Genomic DNA, 22,234 nt, shown 5'->3' with positions numbered 1-22,234 from the left:
CGCATTTTTTTGTCTTGTTGATAATCTATTTATTTTTGCCTTTGTATTCATTTAGCACACGTGACGTTGTCCTTTCAGCACAAAGATAATTTTTGCTAGAGGAAAGCGTTTTATTTATTTATTCATTTTATGTTCCAGGCAAGCTGAGTTATCCAAGTCATTCGTCACAATTAATGACATTAGCGTTGGTATTTTTATTCAGATTCATTCGATTTTCCTGTCTGAGATAGGCTAATGAGTATGGAAGGGAGCGGGCGGTGGATACGCGTCGGTCCAAGAACAGATGCACTTACGAACGTCCATGCACACGACAGCGGCAGGACAAGGCAATCTTTCCCAAATGATGGAACTGACCATGTTGAAACCGCACACAGCATGGCGGAAACTTTTCAAGATGGAATGCAGCAAATTGTATTCCCTTGTGCAGTGAAAACACACAAAAAGTTATTGCCACATGAGAGGTTGGAACAAAGGCCTGGAAGAACGAACCTGTCTGAAATGATGATTAAGTTTTCTGTGAGCCACAATCGCTCCCCCACTTTCGAGCCTGTTTCGAATTTACAAAAGACAAATTCTTAGCCTGTCCGATAACACGCTTGAACATTGCCGTTCTTTACAGCTATTGATGCTCTAACGTATAAGCTCTGCAGGGCCTTCGTTTGCTGTACGTTTTCAAGGAAGGGCCGTTATCACTTCCAGATGTGGGTATGGAACGAAATGCAATATTTATCAAGGACAATTTATTAATCAGGCCTGCCTGCAGAGGCAGCAGTGTGGAGAGAGAACTATGGCGTAGCGCGACGGAAAGATGAAAGCTTGTATATGATATGGGGGCCACTGTAAGCCAATCTGGCCGGCATTATAAGATCAGGTTTCTGCGCTCTCTGTCTCTCTCTTTTAATGAACAGGTTCATTTTACTCAATGCTCATCAAATGCCTCTTTGGTTTTTAAAGCAAACTTTGTGTCAGAGCATATTATGGTCCAAATTATTTAAAGGAGACAGAGAGAGGGAAACCAGTGGGCATTTTTTTTAAACAATAAACTGTGTCCTATTAAATGCTTTTCGAGTCCAGATGGTGCTCTCATGTGGTACTGTACAATAAACAGTAAACTTAAATGATGCTATTCAGCTTTTATATAAAAACAGACATAAATGAAATGAAGCAAGAAAAAGTAATTTTGTACATTTATAAAACATAAAGAATGCTTGCAGTGAGGGTTAGCCTAACCCTAACCTGACCTTTATGGTTTTCAAAATCATGATCTAATTATCCAATCAGATCAAAGCCTGGCTGTTACCGTGGTTCCTCTAAGTGGTTGAACACACAAGCGGGTCACACCTCAGGTGTGTGACCTCACACAGGAAAATGACAAACAACATGTCAAGGTGACACCTTCTCACGCCAGCCGCTTCTGTAAAGAGCCAACAGACTAATAGCATTACTATTACTAACCTAGTGTTAACCGTCTCTGGTTAAACTGTCGTATTGTTTTAAGTATTTAGATAGCCACTTAAAATTTCTACCGCAAGTTAAATCCTTGCCAATATATATATATAAGCCAATAATTGATTTCATGTTATGGCTCATAGGTAATATTAAAAATGCAATGCTATTTTGTCTAAATTAAAATCAATAAATCGAATTTAGGCATCACAACATTACATGTAAAGATATTAATTTTGAGATACAATTACAATTATCAGTGTTAATTAAATTATTATAATCAAATTATTCTTCAAATTGTTCAAATTATATTATTACATTTCTTATTATTATCAGTGCTGAAATCCGTTGTGCTACTTAATATTTTTTGTCAATCTGTGAATCTTTGATTTATTTGAAATTGAAACATTTTGTAACATTATAAATATCTTTACTGTCACTTTTGATAAATTTAACCTTTCTTACCCAAACTTTTGAATGGTAGTGTAATATAAATAAAAAAAATATGAGAATTGACCAGCAGTCAATACCAAAATATTATACAACATCTAATATTAGCCAATATTGCACTTTTATCTCTATATAAATATTGAACATCCACACATATCTCTTTATCAATATTTATGATATGTATTTGTTGTTTGTTTTTAGACTGGGTTAGGGTTACTTTACCTACCAACTTGACATTTTACATTTAGCAGATTTTATCATTAAAAGTTCATGATTTTTTATTCTCTGAAGTTGTCCTCTGTAACGTAAACCAAGACGTCTATTTTTAGGCGCAACTACAACCACATTTGGCTATGAAATCATCCAGTCTCCTTTTATAAACCTTACCGTACATTTGGATGTGAATTTCAAAGGCCTTAGGTAACAGAGCAGCAATTTCCGGACCAACCACTGATAAATTAGCAGTCTATACAATTTGTTACCCAAATGTCAGTGTTAGATCCTGCTGCGTGCCACACTCTCAAATGTTAACCCACTAGCCAGACAACACACAACTGAACCTGTAATTCGGTCTGTTTTTGAGCTGTGCAACACCAGGTCCAAATGACTTCTGTGTAGTGATCCTACTCAAATAACAGGGTTGAAAATGAAACCCCACCTGCAAACCGTCCATGTCACTCATATTACATGTTGCTATAATATACACCATAAAAACAAGAAGAATGTGCTATTACACGCACCACCACAAAACAATTACACACAAGTACATATGATTCAATGCGTTATTCGTGTATTTAGACTGTAATGTGAGAGCATGTCATGAACAATGGCCTCTTTTTGTTCAATGAAATACCAGTTTGAAGATATAGTGTCAGTGTCAAATATCTCTCATTCATTGAATGTATTACTAGGAGTGGTGAAGCAACTTTATCTTTAGTTAATGATGTTTGAGAAAGTGTCATTGCATTAATAGGCCTAGCTGTCAATCAAAACATTAGGTGAAATGTGTGAGTTTGCAGGCATGCTGTCTCGCTCTCACACACACCCATGTTCTGTCATAAATAAGTTTCTGTGAGTGTGCGGTTGTGTGTCCTTGAGTCGTTTCATTCTCTTGTATCACTGTAGTTCTGTTTCAATCTGGTATGAAGAAAATGTTAAAGATTCAAACCTCGTGGTTTATTTTGATGACCGTCTTTTCTTTGGACTAAACTTCTCAGCACTTTAATCCTTCAGCAGCTTCGAAGCCTGATGAAATTTCCAAACATTTATAACTGAAGCTTTTTTTATTTATTTCGTCTGTGATGGGATTTGAGTGTCCTGTTTCCATATGTATACATACAATACATCCATTGAGGGGCCATGATAATTTAATAATATCAAAATACCAAAGTTATCACTGTAAAAATAGCCTTGAATTTTTGGAGTAATTCTTGTAAAATATACTCTTGCATAGTCAAAGCGGAACATTTCTCTTCGCTCCCTCGTGTCCTAGGAGCTTCTGTTAAGAAATGAAAGCGTGATTAATTAAAAGAGGCCTTTTTTTTTTTTTAGCAGTGGTCTGAATCCAAGTAAAATTTTCAGTGTGATAACTGTTGAACATTTCAAAAGTGAAACGTTTAAGCGATTAGACCACAGGCATGTACACTATGGCAGATGAAGCTTGAGTGTGGGTGTGCAAAAGAATGTTTCTTAGACTATTTTTACAGCTGATGAATAAAACATTACAGTGTGTGGAAATCAAGGTGTATTATCCTGATAGATACAGATTTGTCTACTTGCAATGGAAACAGAAACCTGTCTCATGAACATCGCTCATATTTTTGCCATTGTAACCATTTTTTCTTTTTTTTCACAACTAACGGCTGTGAACAGCTGTAACAATATAATTTATTTAAAGTCAACATGGAATCAAAATACACCCTTTTAATTAATGCATGTTCTTGAATGATTGGTCAGTGCATGATATTTGAATGACAAAAATAGTTTGTCTTCGTAATTTTTAATCAGAATGTAACTTGCTGTTCTTCTGAAATCCCCAGAGTTCTATTTTTGTTCTATTTTTGCTGATGTCACTTTAGACCTATTTTTTTTAGCAAAGTCTCATTCAATCTGGCACTATTCTTGTATGTAACAGCCACTTTACACTATCCGTTTGATTCCCACCCTGTGTTTTTGCACATTCAACATTCTGTTTCACTTGGAAATGCATTATATTACGTAAGTAAAATGGGTTGCGAATGGCTGCTCACATTGACTTTAACACAGTGGATTTTCTTTTTTTTAAAAGTGAGATTAAAGAAATGGAGGGGTGAAATAATTGTTAGTGGTGAGTTATAGTTGATCTTGAACGGATTGTTTGCTGAAGTGGATAGTACAATTTCAAAGAATAAAAGATGATGATGATGATGGTGGTCAAGATAGCATAGGAAAAATGGCAGAAGGTTTTTTTTCAACCTGGGTCTTTAGAAAGTGGCCAAGGTTCGTTTAAGGTTTATAAGTGCATGCTGTCACAAAAATGATCCACACACATTGATTCTATCAAGATATTAAAAGATACTCATTGTTGTAAGGACAACTTTAACTTTAACTTTATTGTCATTTGTTAGTAAATTTATTAGACTGAATTTTTTTACAATTTGGCTAACGTCATTAATGTAAAGAGTTTGAGTTGGGATAAATGGTACACAACTCCATAATTGTTATTTAACGAATTAAAAATGTTAAACCATATATATATATATATATATACTCTTTTGATAAGATAAATAAATAAATATTATAATAAAAGTATTTATTTTTAAAACTTATTATTATATATTTGAAAGACATAACTGTAAAACATATTTTAAGCTCTCTACGATTTAACAAAAGTTTGACATTGGACATGTTTAGCCAAGATTTCATTTGCACCTAATTGTGGGATCTTAACTTTTGATCCATCACATATTCATTAAAAGGAATGACAAATGTTACCACGGATGTTCCCTTTGTCCTAGATCTCCTTTGGTTTATGTTTATTTGCACTATATTTTAAGCATTCTCTTAGATCTTTGGCTGGTATCTTGACAGTTTGACCATGGAGTCAATAAAACCGGGCTGTTTAATTTTCCTATTAAACACGAGGAAGCTCATCATTCCCTTTGTTTTTATAGGTGGATGGAATATCTGCAAATGTTATTTCCCGCACAGTGCACATAGAGACTCATGTAATTAGATGTCTGAAAGGGATTTTTACGGTTCGTCATGAGGGAGGTCAGCGAGTAAAAATTTCCAAATTCATATTGGATTGAAATATGGCTCTTTACGGGGGAAATTTTCAAACTCGGTACATTCAGGCAGATTTGGAAAGGTGGACTGCCATTTCAGACACCTGTATCCAGATTTCCTATCTCTCGTTTAAATAATACAGCTGCATGTTTCCATCTCAGTTCTTCGGGATGACAGCTCCGTGTGAACCGAGCCGAACAAAAACATTTTCAGGGCGCAGCGCGACCACAACAAAGAGCCAAACGTTTCCACTGAAACGTCAGTGCCACCCTGCCTCTGACAAAACAACATGCTGACAAGTGTTTTGTCTAGAGCTTCACAGAGTTGCCATTTCACTCAGACACCTTGACTGAAGGGATCTTTCCAAGTGTGTGTGTGTGTTTCTCAGAGGGGTGTTGGTTTTGGAGGACAATCAAACTGGCGTGAATCGTCAGTGGTCTTCATTGTCGTTCTGTTCAACCCGCCAGTTTTATTGTGGTTAGAGTTTAAGATAAACTCCCGGGCCGGCGGAGGGGCGACTCCTCGCTGTGACCGCTTTTTTCTTTATTTACTCTCTGATGTATCTTTTGAAAGACTTTCAAACGGAGTTAGAGGAGAGTTAGAAGGGACGGGAGATAGAAAAGAAGGTTTTATTCTGTCATCGTACATTCCTCTGCGGCCTCTGGAGGCTTTGAGAGGCATTAAACAATTCGAAGACCTAAAATGGGGATGTTAAGTACTTCCAAACGTTGAATGTAAGCAGATATGAATTTAATCTCACCTGTATCGGATTTTTTTTTCTTTTTTTTTAAACCAAATAATGTCTTTCTTTGTCTTTGCTTTAAAAAAAAGAAGTATTTTTGTGCTCTCACTCTCCAAAAAAGAGGAGAGGAATTCCTTTTCTCCTGCTTTGTGTTAATCCAATTACCCAACACCTGCAGAGTACACTCATCTGCCAAATCCTCCCGTCCTCCTCCTCCTCTTGCTCCCTCTATCATCCTCCCTTTAAAAATGGTTTTGCGGAGAAATGGAATAATCTGTCAGACTGTTAACGTGGGTCCAGTTACACATCTGCCAAGTCTTAAGCTGAAAGAATAACACCAAACTGTTTTGAGGTATTTGAGAATGGATTAGAGAGAATTCAGGTACAAATCCAGAAACGCACCAAAATCCGGGGCCCTCGTGTTGTGTGATTCACTGTGTGCTTTTACCTTATACGCTTTCAAGACGTTTAAAGATTATTATGAAATTCGGCTGGCGGCCTTTTTTTCTTCTTTTTTTTCAGTGGAGGATGGAAAGGTGTCACTGTATCCTCCAATAACTTCTGTCCGCTGTGCTTCGTTTCACAGGAAGTTATGGATATGATGGATAGCGCAGGACGAGCTTTCAGAACAGCACATTTGCAGAAAAAAATGTGTCTCTGTGACTGTTTGAGCTCACCAAGACATAAACCCATCTGCTGGACATCTTTTATCCTGAGCTGTATCCTGAAATCTGTCGTGAGAGAATGGGGCGATCATTCAAAACAGAAGTTCCTGCTTCTACTGAAGGACGAAAACCAGAACAAGCCCAGCACACCTTGCAGGCCTCTGTTTGACTTCCTGTTTAATGTTCGGCAGACAGGTGACAACCAAACTCCGTCTACTCAGCCGGTTAATTTAGAGCCTCTTCCTTTAGGAGCAGACCGACCAGAATAGGATTTGTGTTGTTTAAGAGAAAATGTGACCTTATTCTACATCTTCAGGTCAAACGGATCTAACTGTACATACTACGCACACACACATCTTGGGTTTTCATGTTTTATAGGGGCATTCCATAGACATGGTTTTTATACTGTACAAACTGTATATTCAATATTATAACCCTTAACCAACCCATCAAAGAAAACTTCCTGCATTTTTAAAAAAACATCGCAACATTGAATTGGTGATATATATATACAATGAGCGAATAAGCCGAGCATAGATTCAGTTTACTGTAACAGAATGAAAGTCAGAGGTCATTCCTAAGTCATGAGTTATTTTTATGTTCTGCAAGTGTTCATGACAAAGTAAATCCATATGATTACTCACACCCTGCTCTCACAGTCCGTAATAAGCAAAATAAAATACTACTTGGAAAATAACATTAAATCTCACGCAAGGGATTGCGGAGATTGTTCCATTATACATTTATAAGAAAAATGTGTGTAATTACACTGAAACCTGTCATAACCGACCCACGTCTATGAATTATGTTTTGGATTGTTGAAGTGGATTTATGATTTTTTTCGTGACACACCCTTAGTGACTGTGTGTTGTGGGATTGTAGCAGAGGAAGTTCAAATCTTCTGTTTTTCTGAATCTTGGGCTGAATCATTTGATGAAGCAGGATGGAGAAACTTAGTCTTCTGTTTCGTTTGTTCTTCTGAGCACCAGGCCCAGGAACTGTTCAGATCAAAGGAGAGCACAGACCCCTGCGCACATGTGTGTGCGCGTGCTTATGTGCGTTTCTTGCTATGTCCCGATTGCCTTGTTCTTTGTTCTATTAACATAACATGTCATCAGTAATTTGACCTTGTGAAGTAGCTAACTGTCTCTTTTGCAGAGAAAAAAAAAACAATAAAAAATTGAGAGGAAAGGACAAAAAAGCAAGTAGTGAAAAAAGATCCCCCTTGAAGAAAATGGCCATCAGCACTTGTGCCATCTGTATTACCCACTCTAACCCTTTTTGATTCAAACTCAGTCGGCTGAAATCAGAAACAGACCATCCGGAGCACTTAAAAACAGCTAAATTTAAAAGGATTTAACAGAAGGAGAAGTTTAAAGATTTTGCTAGAGGCCTTTTATTCACAAGCTTTGAATAAAAAAAAAAAAATAGTTTAAAAAAAAAACCTTGAAAAAAGTAGAACCTCATTTCAAATGGAAATGGAACAAAATAATGTTCATTCTTCTGTCCTTACATTGTGAGAGAATAAGAATGTGCAAGCATTCAGACTCCTTATATAAAGTTAAAGTAAAGCTCAGTCCCTTTTGCTCTTATTAAGATTGACCCTGAGAGACCATGTTTCTTCCTCGTGGTGTTACGGTTCAACTTATGCGGTTTAAGGACATAAACATTGTATTCGCATTCAAGCATGTAGATTTACTTGACTGTCGTTTTCTATTAAACAGAAAGCTAACAATACCTAAATCAGCTCTCGTACTGTATGAGAGCATGGCTTCTTGATGAATAGTCAGGCCTGAGGCTCTCATAAGCTGATTAATATATGTGTATAACGGCTGGCAGGGGGAACCAAACTCACCCAACACACCTGGCCCAAGACAAAACATCATCATAACAGGGGAATGGAAGGGTAAAGAAAGCACATACATCTATATAGTATTATAAAACATATCTATATTCTATATTTTCTGGATTTCTTTGAATGTGTTGAATTAAGCTGTTTGGTTTCATGATCTTGAGAACTCAGTATATTATCACTCTCACTTCTGTGAACGTCAAACTTGGAGCACAAGAGATCCTCGCAGGTCCCTACACTCCACACTGCACACAGATGTGCACTTATTCATGTTACTAAAACACCCAAGGGTGTTTCATTTTGTATTCTGATGCAGCTTTATGACACTATTAAACACAAGCCAAACAAGCTGTGAGAGAAAGCACATTTCAGACAGCCCTAAAGACGGTCAAGGGCTGGTATAAATTGAGGGGACAATGGACCAAGACATAAGTAGTTTGAACTGATGTACATGAGAGAAATTGTAGAGAAAAATGAGAGAGAGATTTTTTTATTTATATATCTGTATATCCTGGCCTCGTAACCTGTGTTCCCTGTTGCTCTCAATTAAACATTTCTGTATTCAAATAGTCTGTGGGAGACCCCCTCCTCGTGACCCTGCCAGAGTGTGTGTGTGTGTGTGTGTGTGTGTGTGTGTGTGTGTGTGTGTTGGGATATGTGGTTTACACGGACAACACGCCGGACATTTCACCTGGGCTCCCCGGACCTAAGGGTAATACGGGGACTATGCCAAGGTCCTCATAAATCAAAGAGTGTAACTGCATTTGTTAGTGTCTGAACAACATAAATTCTCTTTTTCTTTGAAAGTCCTTATTTACCACTTGACCTGATTTTGAGTGTATGCCAGTGTATAGAACAGCGACCCCACAGCTGGGTTATATATTGCAGTTTCATACACATTTCTGATACACACGGTGCATTTTGGCGGGCCGTCTTGTGATTGGCTGGTTTGCGCACGTGGGCGGTAACAAACAGAAGTCGACGGGAAGCTCCGCCCACAGCACATGGCCCAGCTGTCGCTAATTAAATACCTAATGGACCACACCTCGGAAGTGTCAGCTCGACGTCGTTGGGTTTACTGGATTAAATACATACAGGTAATAATTATATTTATACATATAGTTGCATTTTTGCATGAAGTGTTTCCTATTTGCAAGAAATTGTAACTTGTAACTTACAATTACTGTAAAATGCTATATATTTACCACAATATTAGCTGAGCTAGCTTGAGTGGCTATCAACATGTCCTGCTCATTAAGCCTCGGGCTATAGAGGTGGAGGACAGCAGGTAGAGATGAGGACAGAAGTAACATTGCGAGCAGGTCAAATTTGGTAGTTTTGTTTTTAAAATGAAAGCTAGCTAGGTTAAGTTGAGCTGTGGCTACCGCATGGCTTAATGAGCAGGGCGAAGCTAGTTAAAGCCTTAACTTTTACTACAGACATTGTGTTTGTTTTATAGAATTAAATATTTTCTTAGTAGCCCAACATTATTGTGTTTAAATATGAAGTTGCAGTGACACAGGAAGGCTGTGATATCATTAATATGAGTACTTTCAGGCCATTAAATAAATGTAATGTGTTTATGATGTTCTGTTAGTGTACTAAACCTGTAAGATAAATTAATTGGTACCATAGTAACCAACCACAATGATCAATATACAAAACATGAGGGGCAACAGACCTGACAGGTATCATGTGCTGTGTGTAGAGTGTTATTTAAAAAAAAAAAAAAAAAAAAAAAAAACAGGGTTTTTATCTTCTTGACTTTATTTAACTAACTTTGTGAAATTGTTAGTTCTCATATAAGAAATGCTTTAACCATAGAACATTTCACATACCAAAATACTGTACATTTTCCATCAAGCTTTCAGGTGGAACATGATTTTTATAGCTTTTGTTAGCACCACCTAACCAGCACACCATAGATGATACTGACCATTACAGAATGTAAGAACAAAAACAATGAAGTCATCAAATGCTGTGTTCATCAGAGTGTAGTTTTCATAATCCACGGTCTACAATATATATATATATATATTTTTTATACAGGGCCTTGATGATGAAATGTCTCCAAAGATGTGTTGTACCACAAATCCCCCTTCCACAACTGATGATACTGAAGAGGTATGTCCTCACAAAAGATAGATTTTTATTAATATCTTGCACTTGATTGTTAATATCAGAAAAGTTGTCAGTGAGTTTTAAAGCAAGGTTTTCCTGTGTCTTTCTGTCAACACTAGAATGGTTTATTTTTTTTTATTCAGATGTCAAATGTCCTCTCTAGTGTCACGCTCCCTGGACTTTCTCTTTATTGTCCTTTGTCTCTGTTTGATCTTCTACAGCTGACCACTGAGAGCAAGTGCACCCATACAGCCGTCAGCCACCCGAATCAGACTAGTCCAGAGCTCGGCCCACTCACCAAGGTTGGAGAGGTAAATTAAATTTGATGTACAACTTATTTGTGGCAAAATGTTAAATATGCCAACCTATTTCAATATATATGTGTGTGTGTGTGTGTGTAGTCACCTGAGTAGAACATGCTTTATGTGGACAGTCGCCTGAGTAGAACATGCTTTATGTGGACAATGGAATGGAAGGACAGTCAGTATAATATCTGAGTGTATGTGTGTGTGTGTGTGTGTGTGTAGTCACCTGAGTAGAACATGCTTTATGTGGACAGGCGCCTGAGTAGAACATGCTTTATGTGGACAATGGAATGGAAGGACATTGTCTAAACATGCTTTTTCAAGCTTCAGTCAGTATAATATCTGAGTGTATGTGTATCTAACACTGAACCCCACCCAAACATGACTTGGGAGGTCCATACAGTTTAGAGGGTCCCGTCCCCAGAGGCATCACTTTGGTTTTTAAGAACACTTGGACTGCCTGCATTGGATCTGTATGTTGGTTTAATGTGAATGTTAAGTTGTTTAATTACATGTAATGGAAAGGCACCCATTCAACAGCACTGACGAAAATTCATGACAAGATGTCATTTAAAAGAATCATAGCAAATCTAAGAACTATAAAAGGACTAGCACCTCACTCCATGTAAAAGCTTAGTCAATTATTCTAGAAGTGCAATCATTCTACGGAGTTGGCTGACAATAGATAAACAACAAAGTAATCAAATGCTGTATTCATCAGTGTAGTTTTCATAGTCTACAGACTGTAGTCATGTGGCCTGTTCAGCGACTAAAGAACCGTTTCAGAGACTACATGTTTTCCACAAAACACTCACTGAAATACAGCCATGATATCTTTTCACTGAATGCTACACAGGGAACATCTTGTCTTCAAGATATTTATTATAATTGATCTTTTTTTGTTGTTTATTCCTTTTTACAGGGCCTTGATGATGAAATGTCTCCAAAGATGTGTTGTACCACAAATCCCCCATCCACAACTGATGATACTGAAGAGGTATGTCCTCACAAAAGATAGATTTTTATTAATGTCTTGCACTTGATTGTTAACATCAAAGAAGTTGTCAGTGAGTTTTAAAGCAAGGTTTTCCTGTGTCTTTCTGTCAACACTAGAATGGTTTCTTTTTTTATTCAGATGTCAAATGTCCTCTCTAGTGTCACGCTCCCAGGACTTTCTCTTTATTGTCCTTTGTCTCTGTTTGATCTTCTACAGCTGACCACTGAGAGCAAGTGCACCCATACAGCCGTCAGCCACCCGAATCAGACTAGTCCAGAGCTCGGCCCACTCACCAAGGTTGGAGAGGTAAATTAAATCTCATGTACAACTTATTTGTGGCAAAATGTTAAATCTGCCAACCTATTTCAATATATATGTGTGTGTGTGTGTGTGTGTAGTCACCTGAGTAGAACATGCTTTATGTGGACAATGGAATGGAAGGACATTGTCTAAACATGCTTTTTCAAGCTTCAGTCAGTATAATATCTGAGTGTATGTGTATCTAACACTGAACCCCACCCAAACATGACTTGGGAGGTCCATACAGTTTAGAGGGTCCCGTCCCCAGAGGCGTCACTTTGGTTTTTAAGACTGCCTGCTTTGGATCTGTATGTTGGTTTAATGTGAATGCTAAGTTGTTTGGTTACATGTAATGGATAGGCACCCTATTAGTTATACTGGGCTACATGAAGTCAGCTCCTGGCACTGAGGCTAACCACAAATTCTCCATCTACAATTAAAAAATATGAAGAAGGTATATCTTCATATAGGATATGCTTTAAATAAGCTGCATTCAAACATTCAAAGGAAAAAACAAAAACTCAGATAATATCTACAAGGGCTAATTTCTGTACAAACCTTCAATTTCAATCTCATCCAGTGACTTCCCCTGCATGCTGGAAAGGTTTCCTTTCTCCATTGACAAAAGGAGTTTGGAAATCTTAGCCAGTTGTGTTGTGGGAACTGGTAATCTGTAGAAGTCGCGGTGAACACAAATGTGTTCATCAGTGTAGTTTTCATAGTCCACGGTCTACAATATTTTTTGTTTGTTTTTTCCTTTATACAGGGCCTTGATGATGAAATGTCTCCAAAGATGTGTTGTACCACAAATCCCCCTTCCACAACTGATGATACTGAAGAGGTATGTCCTCACAAAAGATAGATTTTTATTAATGTCTTGCACTTGATTGTTAATATCAAAGAAGTTGTCAGTAGCCGCGTTTCCACTGTCGGGCCAGGGCCGTGCTAGTGCGTGCCAGGGCCAGTCGCGTTTCCACTGTCGGGCCAGGGCCGGGCCGTGCTAGTGCGTGCCAGGGCCAGTCGCGTTTCCACTGTCACTTCCGGGGCTTGATCGGGGCTTACTCGGGGCCAACGGCCAGGATTTCTGGCCCGTCGAATACCTTGGGCCAAAGCGGGCCAGCTCGGGCTAGAGGAGTGGTTACCAACAGAGGAGGAGTTTACCGTTGGGAGACGGCAGCGCCGGATGAATTCTGTCAGCATTTAAGACTTAAAAAAAAAATAATTTAAATCGCGTTCATGTTTGAATGCCTTCTGTTTGTGATGCAAAAGACTATGCACGCTAGCCGTTACCATAGTAAACATAGTAAACGCTTGAAGATACACATAGTAAAAAAAAAACATAGCGAATGCTTGAAGAAATCAGACCAATCTTAAAGGCTATCACAGTCATGTTTTTATTTGATCTGTCAGTAGCCTACGTCTCGTCTCTTTAAACCGGACTATCAAAAAATAAAGTAACTTTTTTTTTCGGGAGCTTCCTCTGTTTCTCTGACTGAAAATATCTGTATGGGAGTCGAGAGAGTGCTAAAGCTCCTCAGGTCGTATGGCATATATTTGTAGAAATTATAATTTTTTCTAAATGTGATGGATTATGTCCTGTAACTAAGTTACCAGATAAAGAAACAGACGCGACTGAAAAAGTAAGTGTGCATGTCCTCTTTCTTTTGTGAAATAGACCTAACGGTAATTTATTTCTGAGTGACTAATGTGCAATTTTCACATAAATTAATTCATTATGATCAATGTATCACTTTTTATTGTAAACCTGTGGTAAAACATCGATGCTTGGGTTTTAAATATTCAAGTAGCTGCTAAACAAACAAACAAAAAAAAAGCTAGCAAACGGCCGCTTTTATCGTGTTTGTTTTCAACGCTGTTTCCAGTGATTTCTGATTAGTTTTCTGATAAAACTTCCATTTGTTGGTGAAATGATGGGTTAGTGTGACGTTGTCCCAGAGAGGCGTGTTACGGGCGTGTTTTAGTGAAGCGCTGTGGAGCTTCTGGCCCGACAGTGGAAACGCATGCCCGGTGCTATTGGCCCGAGGCTATTAGCCCGGCACGGCCCGTTTAAAGCCCTGGCCCGGCCCTGGCCCGACAGTGGAAACGCGGCTAGTGAGTTTTAAAGCAAGGTTTTCCTGTGTCTTTCTGTCAACACTAGAATGGTTTCTTTTTTTATTCAGATGTCAAATGTCCTCTCTAGTGTCACGCTCCCTGGACTTTCTCTTTATTGTCCTTTGTCTCTGTTTGATCTTCTACAGCTGACCACTGAGAGCAAGTGCACCCATACAGCCGTCAGCCACCCGAATCAGACTAGTCCAGAGCTCGGCCCACTCACCAAGGTTGGAGAGGTAAATTAAATTTGATGTACAACTTATTTGTGGCAAAATGTTAAATATGCCAACCTATTTCAATATATATGTGTGTGTGTGTGTGTGTAGTCACCTGAGTAGAACATGCTTTATGTGGACAGTCGCCTGAGTAGAACATGCTTTATGTGGACAATGGAATGGAAGGACAGTCAGTATAATATCTGAGTGTATGTGTGTGTGTGTGTGTGTGTGTGTGTGTGTGTAGTCGCCTGAGTAGAACATGCTTTATGTGGACAGGCGCCTGAGTAGAACATGCTTTATGTGGACAATGGAATGGAAGGACAGTCAGTATAATATCTGAGTGTATGTGTATCTAACACTGAACCCCACCCAAATATGACTTGGGAGGTCCATACAGTTTAGAGGGTCCCGTCCCCAGAGGCATCACTTTGGTTTTTAAGAACACTTGGACTGCCTGCATTGGATCTGTATGTTGGTTAAATGTGAATTCTAAGATGTTTGGTTACATGTAATGGATAGGCACCCTATTAGTTATACTGGGCTACAAGAAGTCAGCTCCTGGCACTGAGGCTAACTACATATTCCCCATCTACAATTTAAAAATATGAAGAAGGTATATCTTCATATAGGATATGCTTTAAATAAGCTGCATATAAATAAGATAGGCTATAAATAACAAAATGCAATAAAAGGGTAATCATATGTATGAGGTAAATTAAATGTCACATTGGTATTGGATTTAAAATGATTGGATATCGACATGTAAATATGAAATATCTTTCTGTCCAAACTATGTGGCTTAAATATAAAATATCTTTGTCCAAACTATGTGGCATAAATAAATACTACAATTAAATTTTTCGCCAACAGTGTCAAAAACACCGCCTTGTGTGCGCAACAGTATCCTCCTTGGACAAGTGTGTTCGTTGTGTGGGACCCGTATCTTCCTTCAAGTGGCTTGGCTATCGATGCACAGGTTAGATATTTAGTGAATTAGTATAGAGTATATATGTGTTGTGCTCTAACCACTTAAATAGACCTGCAGTGTTAACATTATTTTACTCAAATGTGTTCCAGTTTGTTCAGGGGTCTGGCATAAATCCTGCCTCAAGCAAATTAAAAGAGATGACTTTAACAGCACAGCACAGGTGAGTATCTACTAAGTGAGTGTTGAACTTGAACTGTCTATAACAGTGGTTCTCAATTCCAGTCCTCGTGACCCACTGCTCTGCACATTTTGTAGGTCTCTCTTATCTGACACACTCAGTTCAGTTCATGGAGTCTCTCCTAACGAGCTGATGATCTGGTTCAGGTGTGTTAAATAAGGGGGACATACAAAATGTGCAGAGCAGTGGGTCATGAGGACTGGAATTGAGAACTACTGGTCCATAAGATTCAATCACCATGTCAAATAATTTGCTTTCTCACCAATTCAGGCGCAGCAGTCTCCTAAGGCTTCTGAGGATGAACTGCTGTCAGATCAGGACAAAATTCCACATCCAGAATTGGACCAAATATCATCTGATGATGCTGAGGACATGTCTGACAAGGAATACATACCTGATTTGGAGTCAGAATATGCTTTGTCACTACTTGCCAGTAGAAGAACTGAATGTGGCATTTGTGCCATAAATGTCTTCCTGTTTGCAAGACCAACTTCAATGAGCCACTACAGAGGACATGATTGTTTGCATGTTCATGCAAGCCAGTGTGGAGCAAAGCACCCTGAGTACCTTAGGTCAACGCAACTCAGGAAACATGTTGCCACACTCTCACAAGTCCTTAATTTAAAACACAATGAACTTGATCAGGTTGCAGGTTTCCTGGGTCACGACATCCGTGTTCACCGCGACTTCTACAGATTACCAGTTCCCACAACACAACTGGCTAAGATTTCCAAACTCCTTTTGTCAATGGAGAAAGGAAACCTTTCCAGCATGCAGGGGAAGTCACTGGATGAGATTGAAATTGAAGGTTTGTACAGAAATTAGCCCTTGTAGATATTATCTGAGTTTTTGTTTTTTCCTTTGAATGTTAATTTATAATCATCTAGACTTGGCGTAGTCAGCATCCCTTTCCAAGAAAAAAAAAACACCTTTCATGTCCAAGTATGAGTCGAGGACTACTATTCAGAAATATAAACTTAAGTCTACAGTATGGCTGGACAGTAATTCAAAATTATGTTTGTGTAGGTGCAGTCGAATTACTTTAAATATTAACCTAATATCAGATTGTGTAATCATTTATCTTATGTGCTCATGGACCACATTAAACATAAACGCAGGTATAATAGCTCAAAACTACTCAAGTAAAAATAGTTACTTTGCAAAAAGTGGCAAGTACAAAACCAAGTACTATCTTTTCCTTATTTGATGTGGCTATTTCAACCACAGATTTTTATGTCCAGCTATTTATGAGAGTTTTACCAGAGCTGTAAACTATTTGAGTAAATGTAATTAGTAACAGTACAACTACAAAGTAGCCAAAAAGTTATGCAATTACAAATTACATTTTGCATGGCACCTAACTTTTTCTGCAGCAGTTTGTTTTTGCTATAAAGAAGTGATATTTCCATCTAAGTGGCATTGACTGAACTATATCTTGTGCGTTTTGCCCTTACTCACCCAAACTTGTCAACAAGTCTACTTTACATGAATGCGAGTGCATTAGTAGGTGCTAAATCGCAGACGTTTGATTTAGATGAAGTCAGGACTGCAGCCAGTGATGAGTCCAAAACCAGCACATCCAGTGCAAGTAGACTTTGACTATTTAATTTGACTTAACATAATTTTTTTTTATCCACATTATTGACAAGGCCTTTTTGAAGGATATTGGTTTACGTGTGGCCTTTTTGTGCACTTGAGCTTAACTGAGACTTGAGAGTTTGTAGACGTTTAAATAGATAGTTCACCCAAAAATGACAATTGTCATAATTTACTCACCCTCAGGTTGTTCCAAACTTGTCTTTGTTCTGCTGTACTAGTCAATGGCTGGCAAGATCTGCTTGGTTAAAAATATATAAAATATCTATCTATGTGTACAGCAGAACAAAGAAATACAGGTTTGGAACAACTTGAGGTTGACTACATGAAGACAGAATTTTCATTTTTGGGTGAACAATCCCTTTAAGAGGCTGTTGTGTCGACCCTGATTTATTAGACTATTGAGGTGTTCAGTTTTATTTAGATTTTAGAAAATAAACATGAATTCTCATTTTACAAATCAATTGTTTCTTATTTTCACCTGCCTGTCTCAGGTGTCAAGGACTAGTGCATCTTTGAGCCTAGATTTAGTAGAAGTAAAATACTAAAGTATTGTTAATCACTTTTACTCGTATTGGTAACTTGTAATAGAGTAATTTATGCTGCAAGGTATCTGTCTTTTTACTCAAGTATGGTTTTCAAGTACTCTTTACACCTCTGAGTTTTACTAATGCCATTTTCCAGATGAGATTGCGTTAAGTGATGCTGAAGACAGTGGGAGCGAATCTGATGACAGCAACACAGATCTCACCGCATCAGAGCTTGGAACTGTGGAGCCTATGGTTTCTGACTCTACAACCACAGAGCAAGACCATGACATGGGAGACTTTGGTATGTTAACTCAATTCATAGTCACTGCTGATAAAATGTATATTTTCCTGTGACAAAAGTAACTTGTTAAATTGTTTTCAACAGGATCAGTGTCATTTGTGTCGTCCACAGTAAGTGAGAGTGTACCTCCCTCTGAAGGTAAGATTCAGATTCAAGAGGTTTATTGTCTATGCACAGAAGAAACACAGTGGTTTATACCCTACAATGAAATTCTTATTTTGCCCAACTCCCTTAAAGGGATACTTCACCATTTTTTCATATTAAACTGTTATTCCCTTAACTAAGATGAGTTGATGCATACCTCTCTCATCTCAGTGCGTGCACTCAATCGCTCTGGCGCACGGCGACAGTTTGATAGCACTTAGCTTAGCCCAGATCATTCATTAGGGACCAAACAGAAATGAAGCTAGAAGCGACCAAACACCTCCACGTTTTCCCTATTTAAATACAGTTACACGACCAAGTATGGTGACACAAAATAAAACGTGGTGCTTTTCTAAGCGGGTAAAAAGGATAACTATAGTGTATGGCGGAATAGCACTGGGAGCACTTCGACTAGGTGTAAAAAGCAGAGCCGGACAGTAACGGAGTACATTTACTTGAGTACAGTACTTAAGTACAATTTTGAGGGATCTGTACTTTACTCGAGTATCATTTTTGGGGAGTACTCATGACTTTACTCAAGTACATTTGAGAGGCAAATATTGTACTCTTTACTCTGCTTCATTTCTATCCATAACCGTGAGTACCCGTTACTTCTAAAAAAGAAAAAGAAAAATCTCGGAAACCCTCAATTTGTTGTTTCCCTCTCAAACGTGATTGGATTGTGCAGGCGCCACTGATTGGGACAGCCTATCAGCAATCACCTTCAGCTTTCCGCCAAAGGTCAACTCCATGGTCAGATTTAGATAAGAGACGAAACCATGGATGAAACAATGGATGAAGACGCAGCAGGTCCGTCCCGGGAATGTGCCAACCCGTGGCCCCACCTCGCCAGACTATTTCAATTTTCTGAACAAGTTAATGATAGTTTTCGCTTCAAGTGTTTGCTGTGTTTACCAATGTAAGCACTGTGGCAGTAGTAATGCAATATTTAGAAAATGTACTCTTGTACTCTTGATACTCAAGTACTTTTAAAAACAAGTACTTCAGTACTTTTACTTAAGTAGACATCTGACTGTAGTACTTTTACTTGTACTTGAGTAAAATTTAGCAAGGGGTATCTGCACTTTTACTCAAGTAATGAAGCTGTGTACTCTGTCCGCCTCTGGTAAAAAGTCACGTTGGTTCTAATGACAGAAGTGAGAGGGAGAGGATTTTTCAAGCGTGACTTTTTACTGCGCCAAGTCGAAGTGCTCTTGAGTCCCAAGTGCTATTCCGCCATACATTATAGTTATCCTTTTTACCTGCTTAGAAAAGTGCCATGTTTTATTTTGTCACCATACTTGGTCATGTAACTACTCGTGTAACTGTATTTAAATAGGGAAAACGTGGAGGTGTTTGGTCGCTTCTAGCTTCATTTCTGTTTGGTCCCTAATGAATGAACTGGGCTAAGCTAAGTGCTATAAGTGTCGCCGCGCGCCAGAGCGATTAAGTGCACGTACTGAGACGAGAGAGGTATGCATCAACTCGTCTTAGTTAAGGGAATAACATAGTTTAATATGAAAAAACGGTGAAGTATCCCTTTAACATTATTATGCACGTCTTTGTGATGTATTCAACTATCAAAATGCAAGAGTAATCTTAAAGAAAGAGATATAAATGAATAGCCCTAAATTTAACTGTACTGCATTTGTACAAAACATCTTGTCTGCAAGGGAGCATATACACTTACTTTATTATCAGGAAATGTATACTGAATTTGAGGTAAAAGTAAAGTTACCTCCTCCTCTTCACATGTTCTCTTGATTGCCCATGAGTATGTTCTATTAATTCTCTTTTTAGCAAGTTGGTTAAAAGACTAAAAATGAATTGGTCTTGATGACTGAGTCACAACATGCCACAAAATCTGGAAGATTAAGAGGTTAAAAGTAGTATTAAGCTGATTGTTACGTACAGTTTCAATATCAAGACTAAACTTTCAGACCAAGTTCCAACACTATTTAGTTAATCTTATGAAATCAGATTTAAACTGAGAATCAGACCTTAAACCCCATAGTCTTTGTTTCATTTAAAATACGGTGTGTTGAAGTATAATGCCAAAATTACTTAAGACATGTTACTAATTATAGTATTACTTACTGCAATTAATTCAAATAGCAAAAGGTTTGGCCACATAAATAGATGAACAGCAGACATTCTAATAATACTCCATATTGTCCACACTCTAATGTGGGCTAGTAAAGTTGGTGAAATCACATCGAGTGAGACACCAACTGATACCCAAAGTGAATTAAGAAAAGTAAACTGCAATTTCTTGTCAACTGTGGCATTAACTGACCTCATGTTTTGATGGCTTAAACTGGACAACACATTTAGTGATCTATTCATTTTTGTTTGCCTATCTTCCAGGGAAGTATGCTGATGAGGAACATGGATCCAGAAGAGTGGCAAAGAAAGTGTGGTCTAAGGCTGAGGTCGCTGCAGTAATGCGACACTTCAAAGGTCATATAAGCAGGGGAAAACTGGCCACCAAAACTGAATGCAGTCACTGCAAACTGGTGGAAGACCCCGTGTTGGCACAAAGAACAGTGCAAAATATAAGGGACTTTGTTCGAAATAGAGGAATAGCTGCAAAGAGGCAGTCAGAAAAAGAAAAGATTTAAATACACTGACAATTGTGGTGGTGTTTCTATGTTTGTGTTAAAGGAACACGCCGACCTTTTGGGACTTTAGCTTATTCGCCGTATCCCCCAGAGTTAGACAAGTCCACACACACCCTTCTCATCTCTGTGCATGCCGTAACTCTGTCTGACACACCCACCGCTAGCCTAGCTTAGCACAAACACTGGAGGTAAACGGCTCCAGCTAGCATACTGCTCCCAATAAGTGACAATAACGCCAACATTCTCCTATTTACATTTTGTGATGTGTATAGTCACAGTGTGTATGAATAACAAGGTCACATGATACACAGCCATCTTCTAACCGTATACATACTGGGAACTATATTCTCATAGAATTAACTAGAAGACGAAGCACTGCTGGCTGGAGTGATTAGCACAACCCTCTGAGCGAACTCTCTGCTCCTCACCACGGGCTTCTCAGGTCCTGCGAGCAAATCCCTCCGCAGTAGCAGTGCTTCGCCTTCTGAGAATATAGTTCCCAGTATGTGTATGGTTAGAAGATGGCTGTGTCTCATGTGACCTTGTTATTTGTACACGCTGTGACTATACACATCACAACATGTAAATAGGAGAATGTTGGCGTTATTGTCACTTATTGGGAGCAGTATGCTAGCTGGAGCCGTTTACCTCCAGTGTTTGTGCTAAGCTAGGCTAGCGGTGGGTGCGTCAGACAGAGTTACGGCATGCATGGAGATGAGAAGGGTGTGTGTGGACTCGTCTAACTCTGGGGGATACGGCGAATAAGATAAAGTCCCAAAAGTCCAAAGTTCCTTTAATGTTTTAAATAGAGGCCGTCACAAAAGCAAACTGTAAAACAGCTTTTATTTTATTTTATATATTTTTTTATTTTTTGTTATGAGCAACCATGGGTCTTTTGAAGTTGGGTAAGAATGACTTATTTGACCTTTTTTGCTCCATTCTCATTGTCATGGCACTGGTGTTGTGTGACAATCTATTGTTTAGCTCTTACAGGCTGTTATCTGGCTGTTAGTCAGTGTCACCAACTAACAATGGTGATGTTAGAGTTGTGCAATAAAATAATTCAAGTCCCATTAATGCTTGGTGGTGTCAGGTTAATGTGTATTTATGTTAATGTGTATTTATGTTAATGAGCAAGTGACGTCATTGTCCCTTTAAAGTCCCAATAATGTTTGTTTTGGTCCTTATAAGTCACATATTCTTCAAAAAGAGAACTGTCTCTATAAACCACAATAGTTTTAGGGTGGTGTGTATCACGCTCTGAAGGGTGTATCTGAAGTCTAAAGTGTCCTGAATTTTTTTCAAATTTTTTTGAGTGTTTTAATCTAACTCTCATAGCTCTAGGACCTCAGGAAAGGGTAGTCCATCTAAACCACCACCGGGCCTGTTTGGAGAAAAAGT

General features: G+C 38.4%; 1 protein-coding gene across 2 annotated transcripts; it reads left to right on the top strand.

The window, feature by feature from the left end:
• Positions 1-9,281: 9,281 nt before the first annotated feature.
• On the top strand, positions 9,282-20,949 carry LOC311279613 (uncharacterized protein). Of its 2 annotated transcripts, none has more exons than XM_084391236.1 (13): positions 9,282-9,519; positions 10,472-10,546; positions 10,765-10,854; positions 11,771-11,845; positions 12,062-12,151; positions 12,912-12,986; positions 14,404-14,493; positions 15,346-15,451; positions 15,553-15,623; positions 15,912-16,449; positions 17,922-18,068; positions 18,153-18,206; positions 20,580-20,949. In XM_084391236.1, the coding sequence occupies exons 1-13, from the start codon at positions 9,427-9,429 to the stop codon at positions 20,831-20,833; spliced, it is 1,758 nt and encodes a 585-aa protein (XP_084247362.1). In that variant the 5' UTR covers positions 9,282-9,426; the 3' UTR covers positions 20,834-20,949. The 2 variants fall into 2 exon arrangements, with proteins under 2 accessions (XP_084247362.1, XP_084247363.1); XM_084391237.1 differs by lacking the exon at positions 9,282-9,519 and adding an exon at positions 10,276-10,369.
• The last annotated feature ends 1,285 nt before the right edge of the window (positions 20,950-22,234 follow it).

This window comes from Rutilus rutilus, assembly GCF_951802725.1.
Source record: "Rutilus rutilus genome assembly, chromosome: 20".
Lineage (NCBI taxonomy): Eukaryota > Metazoa > Chordata > Actinopteri > Cypriniformes > Leuciscidae > Rutilus > Rutilus rutilus.
The sequence above is the reverse complement of the archived record's forward strand: the minus strand, read 5'-3'. Positions and strand labels throughout refer to the sequence as shown.